Raw genomic sequence first — 14,321 nt, forward strand, 5'->3', positions numbered from 1 at the left:
CCCATCACTGCTCTGGGGTTCTGGCTGCTGCCCTATTGCCAGCTGGAATACCAGCCATCGGCCCCACTCAGCACCTACTGCTGGCCTGGGGATCCCCAAGGAACCCCAGGCTGGCAGTGGGCTGAGCAGGCCAGTTGAACCACTCAACCTGCTGTCAGCCTGGGGTTCCATTCACTCAGCCGGCAGTGGGCTGAGTGGGCTGGTGGTGGGCTGAGCGGGCTGGTGGCGGGCTGAGCAGGGCCGGTGGGGGGTTGAGTGGCTCAGTCTGCTGCCAGTCTGGGGTGCCAGCAGCACTCAGCCTACTGCTACTCCGGGGTTCCGGCTGCCGGCCCCTTGCCATTCAGGAGCTCAGCCGCCAGCCCCACTCTTCCTCCTGCCAGCCTGGGTGAGCAGAATCCCAGGCTGGTAGCAAGCTGAGGGGGGGTTGGCGGCCGGGATCCTGGCTGGCAGGAGTTGGTGGTCAGAACCCCAGACCAGCAGCGGGCTGAGCAGGGCCTGGGATCCTTGTTTAGAGTTCCAGCCACCAGCCCGCTGCCGGTTTGGGGTTTCATTTACTCAGCTGGCAGTGGCCTGAGCAGGACCGGTGGCCAAGACCTCAGATAATAACAATAGTTTATTTATATAATATAGACATAGAGAGAAACCTTCTACAAACATTAAAATGTATTGCTGGCACGAGAAACCTTAAATTACAGTGAACTTGGCACACCACTTCTGAAAGGTTGCCGACCCCTGGTATAAAGTGACCATATGTTGCACTAAGCTTCTCTTGCTTTTTTTTTTTTCCCTGTGAGTCAGTATAACTTTTGCCAGCCCAGAAGTTGGGCAGCCAATGTTTTACGTTTTCACAATGTTTTCTCCAACTTTCATAAAGTAAATACATAGTTAATATGAGTTAAAAAGGCCAGGAACACTTCTTTATGAAGAATCTGTACAGCAGATCATGCCCATAGATGATCCAGAAAAGAAATTTGAGGTTGAATTTTTTAATGTTGTGATGGATAAAGCAGTATCTGCTGTTGATGAAAGGTTTAATACCTTGCAAGTACACCATGAACAGTTTGGATTTTTGTATGACATAACTAAATTCAATGAAATAGGAAAACAAGAGCAACTAATGGCAAAGTGCAAGAACCTAGAGAGCCTCCTGAAGCACGGTGATAGTTTTGATTTAAATGGACTTGAACTGTATGAAGAATTGAATACACTGTCATCAATGTTGCCACATGCAAAATTGGTGATGGACATTGTACAGTTTATTCATACCCGCAAACTTGTTGACATATATCCTAATGTGTACATTGCCACTTGTATTCTACTGACAATTCCTGTAACAGTAGCATCAGGAGAACAGAGTTTCTCAAAACTAAAGCTCATTAAAAACTATCTCCGCTCTACAATGAGTCAGGAATGCTTAACTGGTCTTGCTATTCTTGCGATAGAACAAGACACGACTTTGTCTTTGTCATACAATGACATTATTACTCATTTTGCAGCCAAAAAAGCCAGAAAGATTGTTTTAATTAAAAACAAATCTTTGTTTCAATACCTCTTCATATACATTTCCAATAAAATTTTGATAAATTAAAAAAAATATATTATTTGCATCATTCTGTCATATCAGAATTTTTTCTATAGTGCTGCTTCTTTAGTGCTAGTCCATCAGCATTACAGTGTGCTTAATTAAGTTAAACTGGTTTTAATAATGTGAATGTGGCAAGTTTTCCAATACTATAAGCTTATGTTTGCGTTGCTAAGAGCAGATCAGGCACAGGGGCACCAGTTTAATAATCTCGCCTAGGGCACCATAAATCCTAAGGCCAGCCCTGTCTTCAGGCCACCAAATAAATAGGTAAATCTCTAGTGTCATTTAGAAGGCTGACTGGTCTGAGCATGTTTTATAGCACTGGCCATCATAGCTTTTTACTATGAAGTGCTTTCTGAACTGCAGTTGAAACAATTAGTAGAGCTCTCATTGGGAAATGACTCAGGAAACTGCTAATATCGTATATACTAGGCATAGTATACCCACTTCAGAATTACCACTACACCTATGGATGATACCATTTTAACTTTCCAGGATCCATCGTTAGAGTTTATTTTTATGTACATAAGAACTAGTTCATTTTTTTTCAATGGAAGAGCACATCAGGCCTCTAAAGCTACTCTTGGGTAGTGCTAGGCTGGATATAGACTGACATGATCAATTATTATTTAGTTCTCCCAAGCCACTGAGCACTCCTTATTCAATGAGCTTTAATAGTAGCAGTATAATAACAACGTGGCAATGCTAAGGAATCCAATTTGGGCTTAGAGCCTGTTCATAGTAGGTACTGTGCAAATGAATAACACAAAGGTAAGCCTCTGAGGCAGAGACTAACACTATCAAGCCCTGATTCAGAAAAGCACACTTTTAAATTTAGACGTGCTTAAATGCTTTCCTGAACAAGGATGCTTTTCTGTATCTGAGTCTAGAACATTTCCCCATTATTGACTGAATTACTCTCTATCCCTTCTGAGTCTTGGAAATGTCTAAGTTCTTTTCAACAAATGAAATGAGAAGCATAAGAAGAATCTATAATGAAACCTGCACTGAAGGCCACTTTCAGTATTTAGCATGCTGTATAAAGCAAAGCTGAATTATAGTATGAGGAAGCATCTTGTTTTAGGAGCATATAGTTTAAATGTACTTTCTATTGTGGTACTTTATGGTGCTTTCACATTTTGAAATACCTCTTCAAACTGGAATCTACTATCATTGCAGTAGCTGCAGTGTTATAAGAATTGGCCTTACTGATATGAATGTCCTATGCTAATGTAAAATACCATTGTCCTTCCACCAGGGGGCAACATTAGTAAAAATATTTAAATAATCCAGAACAATTGTTTTTAGAATTTTGTAGCAGGACTATATATTTTAGCAGGACATTATTTTTTTCACCCTAGTTTTTAAAATATTTTATTTATGGAAACTTTTGTTATAGGGAAAGTAAACAATACAAGGATTTCAATTTTCAAATAAATTTGTTTTGGGGTATAGAATTATGAATTTCCTTTTTTTCTAATTAATAAATATTGTAATAGAAACTCTGAGATGGATTTCATATTGGCAAGAGGTCTAATATAAATGCAGTCATCTTGATTTAGAAATAAAACATTACTTTTAGCATGCACAATCAACTGCTGGGTGATTAAAACTGATAAATGACTACCAAATTCTGTTTGCACTGGACCTATGTAAGCTGGAAAGCTTGTCTCTTTCACTAAGAGAAGCTGGTCCAGTAAAATATATTACCTCGTCCACCTTATCTTTCTACCCAAATCTGGAAAGATAAGATGACCAAACTCTCAGAACGTACCTTGATCACTGAAGTGGTGAAAAAATATTCTTTGTAAAAGTTATATTAGATATTCTACAAAAGTGTCATTAAAGGGCAGGACACAAAGGTATAAAATTACACGTGTATAAGAGTGAGAAACCATATACATGTCTAATATATAGATCTAAATTATGACACTATATTAGAGAGCTATAAATAATAAGCTAGAAATAAAATATGATCTTAGACAGATTCTATCTATGGAGAGACATCTGTTAGAGTATATCTGGTATTAATATTCCGAGGTATTTTGCAATTGGTGCCCTGTTTTTCCAGGAGCTCTGAATGCCTATCTTTAGCGATATGATCACGTCCTTTATTTACATTAACAGCGCAACTGAATTAAGTACAATAGCCTCTGCATGCCCCAGACTCCCTTGTAAACGTGCTTTGTAGTTCTTGCTCTGAACAACAGGGTCGGGCTATGCGTCAGAAAAGGCGAGGGAATGGGAGGTGGGGGCGACGCGAGAGTCCAAAAGTAGATTGTCAGCGTCTCATAAACTCCAGTTTCCCTTTTAGCTGCATCATCTTCTGAAAAACCTGGAAGGGGACGATGACTCGGCTCCGCTTCGGTTTCCATAGGATCCAGTCTTCCAGTCCCCCGCAATGAATCCGCCCAGTTCCCCTAGGAAGTTGGCAGCCCGGGAAGCTCCCGGTTGCGCTCTCCCTGGTGCTGAGAACACTCGGGAGCAACCCGAAAGCCAAGGGCGCTATCTGTGGTGCTGAAATCACTCCGGCACACGCTGGAGCAATAAAGGGCGCTGTGCAGATTAGAATCACCAGCCCCCGGCGCGCGAAATCCCAGTCTACTCTAGATCGGTGCTCTATACGCGCTGCCCTTGGGGTAAGTGGCTGCAGACTTGCGCTCAGTAATGAAGTGCTAGGGCTGCTATTGTCCGACAGCTTGGAACTTAGCCATCAGGTTCTCTCAGGCTGGCACGTGCTGGGCATTGGGAACTTTTGACTTCTTCTTTGGACTGATAAACTAGATGACCCCCGTCCCCACCTCTCAACCCCTACGGGTTAGGGAAACGTTTAGCAGAAAACCAGGACTTATTTTAAACACTGGACCATCTTCTCCTAGGAAGTAGGGTCATTCCTCCTTCCAAATCAGCCATGGCACTGCCTCCACCTTCTGCCAATGACTCCTGCACTTCCGAAAAGACTTTCTAATTGTGGCTCCCAACTCTGTTCTGTTAGGAAATCCGTGGGCTGCATGTAACGCTCTCTCTTTCTCTCTCCCTCTCTCTTACACACACACACACACTCACTCACACTCCCTTTATCTGGAGACGCACCAATAGCCATTTAATGGGTGAAAAAGTTAGAGATTAAACCAATATGAGCGATCGTAGCTGTTCATAGCAGTGCCCTGTTCAGCACAGAGTGAAGCCCAGTGAAAACCTCTGCAGGCATGGAGTCGGTAAAACAAAGGATTTTGACCCCCGGCAAGGAGGGAATGAAGAATTTTGCTGGGAAATCGCTCGGTCAACTCTACAGGTAAGAAAGATCTCTTTTGGAGGGGAATGGATTTCTTATTGGAAAGAATGGGAGGCTTTCCTTAGCCTAAAATTGCTGGATCAGCTCGAATATACGCTATTTGTTTACGTTTGGTTGCGGATAGAGTGATAGCTATTTATAGGTTTTCCTGATATCATCTGGATCCTACAAACTAACACTATACCATTACACTATGGCACCGAAATAACTTGTATAGCTGGCTTGCGGAGGATGTTTTTAAATATGTCCTAAGAGATTTCCCCCATCTTTCTACCCCAGAAATTTGATCTCATTTTAAAACTAGAATCAAGAGGGAGCAGCAATCCAGTACAGCATTTTTATTTCATTTCAATGCGGGGCACCCGTAGGATCCTTTTCACTTTCCTTAGAGAGCATATTTTTTAAAAAAATTAAACTATAAAATCATTCCTGATTTCGACTAACCGATTCCCATGTGTAACTGCCCGTCAGATGAAGAAAAACACGGAAAAGCATAAATAATTGATAACCGAACGATTTCTCTCTTTGAAGCTAGGACAAATATATTGAGAGAGATACCTTCAATTATTTATCCATCTGCATAGAAAAGGGTCAATTTCTTTTGCAGAAAATGCACAACAGCAATGGATGAAATCATAAAGTTAATCCAGCAATGCGGGTGGGATGCACGTATTTCCATCGTCTTCAGGTGTGTATATAGATGCAGGCAACCACACACCTGAAGTGCATTTACACGAAATTTGAACACACCATTCCTCGATGTGAATACATTTTTCCATCATAAATGGCTCTGTGAAATCTGACTTTGGTGATCCCCCAAAAACGATTTTTAACCAGAAAATTATAAAATAAAAATCTTGAGGATATATTTTCCGACATTTTCCTTTAAAACAAAGAACCTCACTCTCTCCAACATTATTGGAATTTTTTGAATAAAGCAAAATGTCTTAATACCTACAGTGGATGTTGTTTTTCTCCACCTATGCGGCAGTATTGTACACAGGCACAGTATTATTCCAGCTATAATGTTACATGATTTACAACTTCCTATGCAATTTTGAGAGGAAAGGCGATATGAGCTAAATTATCAAGGTAAAATGATGCTTTCTATTTTAATAGAAACTAGCACAGTGGTTATTTTACCACCAGCCTACATAAATTCGATCGTTTTAAACTGACTGAAAATATGTAAAATATCTGAAAAACAGAATATATTATTATGGGCCTCTCGAATATAATGGAAAATGTACTTTTCTTCTCTACGAATATCACTGCAATAATCCAGTTCATCAGTAAATATTCTTCGAGAGATATGAAAACACACTTGCATCTCACAATGCCTTCCAGGTCATATCTCAAAACAGGTTTTTAAAGAATTATCTAAATAAAACACTCTTTGAACTTCCGAGGATTTAACAAATATTCCATCAGGACTAACCACATTCTTTTGAGAATCAACGTATAATTTTCTATCCGTAATTTGAAAGTGGAAATAATCAGTTTATTATGTCCCAGGATCTTTGTTTCATTTCAGGAGGGATCAACTCAATTCTGTGTGAAAGGGGGTGCTCAGATTTTATCATTTGAATGAACTAGTTTTAACTATAAAAATAGTGTTCTATTTTAAGAGGATGGGGATCTTACAACCCTGACTCAAGCGAGTAAGCCTTACCCCAGTGAATAATAAGAGTAAATTCAACTGAGTAGGTGTTGCAGGGCATTGTCCATACTTTCGTTATATATAATATGAATAATGTTTTGGGTCTGATCCTGCCAATCCTTACTCACCCATTATTCAGGGGAGTTGACCTCGGTTGAATTACTCACCTGTGGAGAATTGTTCACGTGAGCAAGGATTGGCAGGCTTGGAGTCAAGGCAGCGTTCTAGCAAAATGGAATGTTTGGATGCAGTTTTCAAATACCCTGTTCTGCAGGGGCTGCACTTCTGAGCAGTTAATCTGCCTCTTTTTCATCTTATTGAGAATCAGCAGTGTCGGGAATATTTTAGCAATAAACCCAGCACATTTTTCGCTCAAAAAGTCATATTAAGATTTTTCTCCCCTATAAAAATAAAATGCATGTACATGTTTTGAAGCACACTATCTGGGTGCAAATTGATTCATTATTGAATTGATTCTGGTCTGCATTGATTCATTATATTGTAATCAAAATGTGTAAATATTAATGTATGAATTTTCCTTTATACATTTCCACTTAAAACCCTGGGAGCTTCGATTTAATACTTTGGTAAATGTGGGCACTGAGAGAGCAACGTACAAAACAGACCTAGACTAAGTCTAGTTAATGATCACCGTGCAGATTATTTAATGTAATCTTTACAAATTCAAGTTATTAATATTGCAAGGTTATTGAATCATCTACAGATGGGTAGTTCGCAAACACTGGCATCTTTCGTTCAAATGTCTATGACAGCCATTTTGCAGATGTGGAATAAATAGAAATAATTGCTTATCTTTACAACATTTCTTTCTCTCCCACATCCACAAGCAGCATTCACTGTAGAACTAATTCCTCTCATGTTTATAATGTAAAAGCAATAGAGTTAAACCGCCAAGACAATTTTTCATCTCCCGACAATCCCCTTTGAATTAGACAACATGGCGCCTCTGCAGTGGTTGCAGCTGATGTCTTCTTAATGCATCCTACATATTTAACTAGAGATCTTTAATGATAGATGAACAGTTCTCAGCTGCTGCTCCTCCCTGTTTTTTGAGGAAATGAATCCTTATGAATCCCACAGGTCTCGCTAAAGAACAACTGAAGGTGATTTTTTTAGTCATAGTGACTTTGACATTCACGTGACCTGTTCGGGAGAGTTGACTTCAAGTCTCTTGCTTGTCTTTCCCCCTTATGTTGGGCAGAGTCCTAGAGAAGAAACAGAAGCCTGGGGACAACATCGAACTGACAGAAGATGGGAAACCCCTGGAAGCGCCCGTTAAGAAAGCCCCAATGTGCGACTGTGCCTGCTTTGGGCTGCCCCGGAGGTACATCATTGCCATCATGAGTGGACTGGGATTCTGCATCTCTTTTGGAATCCGTTGTAATTTGGGAGTAGCCATCGTGGATATGGTCAATAACAGCACCATACACCGAGGAGGAAAAATTATTAAAGAGGTGGGAATCACTCCCCTTTAATCCCGCAACACCAATATAAACCATAATACCCTCAGGATAGAGTAATAACAAAGAATAAAGAATGAATAGAATAAATAAGGGCCCTTTGGCTTTTTATGATATTTCCAATCATTCTAATAATAATTCCTCCTTCTCCTATAATCTGCTAGTTTCTGGGTAGGAGAATCCTATACTGAACTGTCATATTTTATTTATAACAGAAAGGATAATGATCCAAATGATGTTGGGGGAAAAATAAAAGATCGATTATGCCTATTTTGTTTTCTTTCTTTCCCAGACCAAGAGGTCATTTCGTGGCACAAGTCTGAGTGCAGATATTTTGCTTTTTTACCCAGCTTTGGGGATCTCAATCGTTTCGTAAATTAAATGCACGTAACAGAGAACATGACCATGAATAAACGACTCCAAAGTGGCTGCCCGATTTTCTAAAGGGAATGGAATGGTTTGTTGCGGAACGTTTGGAAATATCAGGATGAATGAATTTTGGTTAACAAAATACAACGCTATAAAAGTAATCTATGGCCCAATGCGAAAACATATTTCATGTATAAGGTGCTTAATCATATGTATATAGTCTATGTACACAAAGACAAGAATATATATGATACATACATGTATACATGTATACATCATATATAATGTATATGCGTGTATATACACATACACATCATGTGTACACACACAGAGGGATAAACAGACAGCTAGATAGACTGATATGGCCGTTTTCGATTCCACTGAGTCCATTATATATATTTCAATGGGTTCCATTGCAAATGCAGGTGATTCACTTATAATGAGACAATTTTTTTCTCCAAAATACCCTGAAACATTTTCCTCATTCCCGTGTTTGTGAGCTTACCTGTAACGTATGCATCTCTCTCTTTGTAGCGAGAGATGTTTTACAACTGGCTGTGTGTGTCAGAGAGTGAGTGTGAGTCTGAGTGTGTGTTTGTGTGTGGAGAGAGAGGGAGAGAGGCCCTTTCCTCCTCCCTCCCGACCTCAACCTTCGCTAGTCTGAATCGGACAGAAAAAAAATATACTTGTTGCCACCCCTGTCTCTAGGGGATTCAAGGACATCTTTAGTTCCAAGATTCACGTATTTTTAGGGTTAATAGCAGTCAGGAGATAGAAATCATGTCCCTCCTCTCTCCTCCAGTACTAATGCCAGATTTGTGTAGGTATTCTAGCATATTTGTTCTAGAGACCAATTGTAAAGTAAATCGATTATTATTTTGAAGGTTAGCACCTTGCCCCATTCTATATCGTACCGGCTAGTAAATGGACATTTTCAACATTAATCGAAATTCCGCAAAGATCGCCTAGTGTTAAACTATTATAAATAAAATGCTTTCATTTGGCCTGCTTACATCATTCCTATTTTCTTTCTCTTCTTTCTCCTCCCCTTTTTTCACTGGAAGAAAGCGAAGTTTAACTGGGATCCTGAAACAGTTGGCATGATCCATGGCTCTTTTTTCTGGGGGTATATAGTCACTCAAATCCCTGGGGGATATATAGCATCCAGACTAGCAGCTAACAGGTAATGACGATCTAATATAAATATATAAATGTATGTAAACATAAACATGTATACTAGACATCGGGTTGCTATGTTTAGATTTTAACTGTTAAAATAGCTGGTATAAATGCAGGCACATTATGCGAAAAGGAGACGTTAGTGCTATTGTGCTGATGGCTTCCTACAATTGTCATCTGTTGAATTCAGAATAAAGGCAGCTTTCCTCTCTTCTTTAGGCTGTTAGAGGGGCAATAGCGGACGGGCACTTTCCTTCACTCCACTCACTGTAAGATGAGTCTCTATGGACGAGACAGAATATGTCGGGCTCTGCTTCGCTGTATCAGCAGTGTCGTGCAAACCAAACATGAAGCCCAACGTAACAATCGCCTCTGCAAGCCAGCATTTATAGCTGGCACTGCAACACATCGAGGCAATAGTTATACAGCAAGGAATTATTATTCAACTCAAGTCACATAGACGCATTTCTTCAATGGCATATTTCTGAAAAGCATGGGGGTATTGAGAAATACGTCTGTGTTCCTCTGTAGTCATAGAGCAAGAAACAAACATTTGAAATAAATGAAACTGAATATTGGAATTGTATTTTATTACCATTTTAATTATTTTCTGATTTTATATGGATTTCATGTTTGTTTCTTGTCCTTTAAAAGGTATATTAAAACAGAGTTGGTATGGTTATTTTTTACTTTATTCAGTTCCCTTTTCACTAAGATTATCACGATAGAAATTTTCAAAGTTGAAAAACACTGAAATCCCTTTATTTATTTAGACATGATCTTTTTTAAGAAAGAAAAGGGGAAAATAGCAGATATCAGTAGTTATTAATTGACACTGAAACGAATGTAGTCCACTCTGAATAAAATGGAAGAAAAACAGGTTTCAAAGAGCTTTGCACAATGAAAAGGAAGTGCAGATGGCGCAGGGTCTTAAAGATTCGTTTCTATGGTGTCTGGCAATATTTCAAGCACCCAGGGTGTGTGATTCCACCTGTTAATTAGATCCACTGAGTATTCAAGACACATGAGGCATTCATATCCATCCTTAATGCCACAGACTCATCATTTGGAGAGGTAGGAAAGGTCCTAGTGCCACTCTTCTTGAGCAGTAATGGACTAGGTACAAATGGATATTAAAAGGGAAGGTACAATTTAGCTCATCACAGGAGTGTGTAACATCAAAGGTAGGACTATGAGCGTTAGACAGACTTATACAATGAAGTTCTCTCGCCAGGCTATGTTTTTTTTTTTGTTTTTTGTTTTAAATAAGGACACAAATATACTTGCCAAGACTGCAGTTCTCTTGAGAGCACAGAGCTCCATTAAAAGATAAATCAATGAATGGTGAGATCCTTAGCTGTGTAAATTGGTGTAGCTCTACGGATGCTCATTTACACCAATAGAAGTTTTGGTCCATGATTTTGGAAATGAAACAAAAGCAGTGTTAACATATATAGGAACTCCATATATTTTTATCTCGTAGTTAAAATGTCCCTTTCCTCCATCTTTCCAATAATAGATTAGAAATATAAAAGGCGATTTAAAAAAATTTCACAAGAGATCATCCCCTAAAAGGCCTCTGTCCATCCAAATACAGCACCTTTGCCTTCCTTTCTGTACCAAATTCTGCAATCTTCATTCAGCCCATTACTCATTTACTTCAATAGTTTTGCCTTAACAAAGGCTGTAGGATCTGAACCAGAGAGCCAAATTCCATTCTTGATTATCTCAGTGTAATTCCATTTAAGTAATTTGACTCAATACAGTTATAAAAGTAGAACTGCAATCAGAATTGGATCAAGTAGGTGGAAAAGCCCTGGAAGTCACCAGGAAAAATTCTGTAGTGGTATACGCAGCCTGGAATGTTTGAACCAAATTCTGCTCTCCATTACACTGGTGTAAATCCAGAGTCATTCTAGTCACTTCAGTGATGAAGGTAGTCTGCATCTACACTAGCATAGCAGAGAGCAGGATCAAGGTCACTAATTGTAATAGCCAGGGAAGTCTTAAAGACAAATTTACCAGTGATGTAAATGGTGGTGTAAATTACACATCTAGCCTTATAAAACATTTGCAAATAGTTGTAAATGGCAAAGCAATAGAACTTGCACAGATTTTACATTCAGTTTGCGGGAAACATTAATATAAATTTTAAGGGACAGAAGTGAGGTACAGCAGCAGAAAATGTATAGATAAAGCAAGTTTCCAAACTTTAGGGCTAGGTGCTGTCACCCAGGTACTCAATGGAAATAAATGGGGGTACTGGAAGAAGAAAAGTGCTATTAAGTGAGGTCTGAGAATCTAGCTCTTTTATATGCATACCATTCCCAACAATCCTAAGGCCTAAATGAAATCAAAGTGAGATGTGGCTACTTAGGTGAGGGCTGAATTTATCAGTGTAAGATATCTACACCCTATTTCTGACCATATTATACCTGATGTGTGACTTATCTCCACCATTTTAATCGGTGATGAATTTGGCCAATGAGGTCCAATGGGAATTTTGCGGAGTATGGACTAGAAAATTGGACCCTATGCTCTCCTAGTTTGTACCACACCCTCCAATAATGCACACACATTGACAAATTCCCTGGGCCAGATGTTCAGCAGGTGTAGATTAACATCGCTCCATTAACTTCAAGCTCCTCCAGTAACTTCAGTGTAGCTGCACATGCCAGTTGAAGTACACTAATTTGAACCAGCAGAATATCCATTTAGAAGTGAACCATCACATCTAAACGGGCGATAAATTGTTTTATTATGAACCTTATTATATGTCTTGGAAACCTTGGTTTTTGCTTGCATGTGGAGCAGCTCAGAAATTGCTAGTGGCTTGGGGCTAGGACACTAATTTCAGGTGCGCTCTTCATACTTTGCAATACAATAGAACTCACCATCTTCCACTGAGGGTATTACAGGCTTAGCATGAGCTAAAGAGAAAAAGATGACTCACTGTCAGGGAGAGAGGAAGACAGTGATCAGGTTGATGGGAATGGCATGAGAGTAAGACTCCGAGCTTCCAGGAGTGCTAAGGGAAAAGGGGGACAGGATTCACCAGGTACTTAATTTGTTATTGGCAGGGTGCTGCTGAGTAGGCAGGAGCTTGCTTGTTTGACATTAAGATTCAGTCCAGCAGCCCAGTTGTAGCGTTAATTACAAGGATTTGGATATGTCTCTAAAATGTCATTAATTTATTAAAATATGGGGAAAAAAATCAAATTCCAGTTAAAACATATTCATGTTCACATCATGGAATCCTTCCTACAGTCCAGTAATTCTCAGTTTAAATAGAAGAATATTTTTCTTTTGTTGAACTGAAACACATTAGCCAGGCCTTTAAAGCTATCCCCCCAGCCATCATGTTGTTCTTGCCCAGTTTTAAAGTCTTTGTTACTTCCTGCCAAGCAAGAATCATGAATGGTGAGCCAAGCCCTTGCTGCTATTTATTTTTCATCTGGTCAATCAATGAGAGCTTTTTACTGGGATCAGGGATTTCTTTGCTAATTGCAGAAATCAAGACAGTTGCTGCGCATTGGCTCACTTTCTAATTTATTTGCAGCCTCAATCTCACAGCTATTACCATGTGAGTTCTTCAGGTTCACATTGAATGTCCTGTGACAAAGAGGACTGAATAGAGATTTCTAGGAGCTGTTTATCCAAGTATTTTTGCATGATGGTTTTGGTCATGGTTAATTTCACATTGCAACAGTGAAATTTTCCTTCAAGAAGTGTTTGTTTTTAAATAACTCCTTCTATCCCCGTAATTAGTTTGATGTTTTAGTTCAAAGATAAATACATTTACAAGACTGACAATGGTGGCAAAGAAAATATTGGTCTTGGACAATTCAGAAATATATTTTCAAATTGTCCCTGATTGACTCCAATAACATTTTCAGTTTTGAAGTCAATGGGAATATTTGCATGAGTAGTAGGAGGTGGGTTTGGCATTGTATATTTCATTCTGATTGTTCAAGGGCTTTCTAATGTGCTTTTAAGTGCTGGTTATCTTCTGAGCACTCTCGACTGTGTTGGATATCAACGGGAGCTGGGGATTGTACGATAAAGGCCCAATCCTCTGTTGTGCTGAACAGCCTCAGTTCCCATTGACTTCAATGCACTTAGTGACACACAGGAAATAAACAGCACTTTACAAAATCAGGACCAGGCCCTAAGCGCCCAAAGCTCATTTTTAACAAAGAGTTTCAAACGTTACATCTCCCTGTGTAGTAGCTAAAAATGGAACAGCAATCCCTTCGACTAGAATGCAAGAGTCATCTCTCCTCCCAGAGGAGGTTCTGCCATTGGAGAATGTTGATGTGACATCACCCTGCAAAAATGAGAGCAGAGAACAGGAACCTCGGGTTGCACAAAGTTCCAAGGCCTCACATGCCCTCCAAGTGAAGATAATTTTTCCATTGATTAAACATTAAGATATTAATAGCATGGAGTACGGGGACCATTCTGGTAGTTTAGTGGCAGTGCTCTGCCACACAGGAATCAGGACTAACGATTTCTTTCTCCCCAGACCCTCGAGCTCTGGGAATGTTGTAGAACTAGTGAGCTCACTTCTGGAGGGGTATCTTGCCTCTTATTGAACAATACTACTTTCCTCCCAAAGCTAATTTACACTGGGAATGGAGTTAATGGGATTTGCAGAGAGAAAGAGAGAGAGAGAGAGATATCCTTAGCTGGAGGAAATGATGTCATGATGCAAGGCCCTTGAGGTGACTGTGGCAAAGGAGGAGAGGTGGG

The 14,321-nt window shown here is 39.6% G+C and overlaps 1 protein-coding gene across 1 annotated transcript in view; it reads left to right on the forward strand.

The window, feature by feature from the left end:
• Nucleotides 1-3,839: 3,839 nt before the first annotated feature.
• SLC17A6 (solute carrier family 17 member 6) overlaps nucleotides 3,840-14,321 on the forward strand; it is a 51,831-nt gene continuing 41,349 nt past the window's right edge. Inside the window, exons 1-3 of the mRNA XM_030560174.1 lie at nucleotides 3,840-4,880; nucleotides 7,763-8,015; nucleotides 9,455-9,573. Of these exons, the coding sequence (XP_030416034.1) occupies nucleotides 4,795-4,880; nucleotides 7,763-8,015; nucleotides 9,455-9,573 (458 nt within the window). The 5' untranslated portion in view covers nucleotides 3,840-4,794. The remainder of the gene's footprint in view (nucleotides 4,881-7,762; nucleotides 8,016-9,454; nucleotides 9,574-14,321) is intronic.

The sequence above is a fragment of the Gopherus evgoodei genome, chromosome 4 (genome assembly GCF_007399415.2).
Source record: "Gopherus evgoodei ecotype Sinaloan lineage chromosome 4, rGopEvg1_v1.p, whole genome shotgun sequence".
Taxonomy (NCBI): Eukaryota; Metazoa; Chordata; order Testudines; family Testudinidae; genus Gopherus; species Gopherus evgoodei.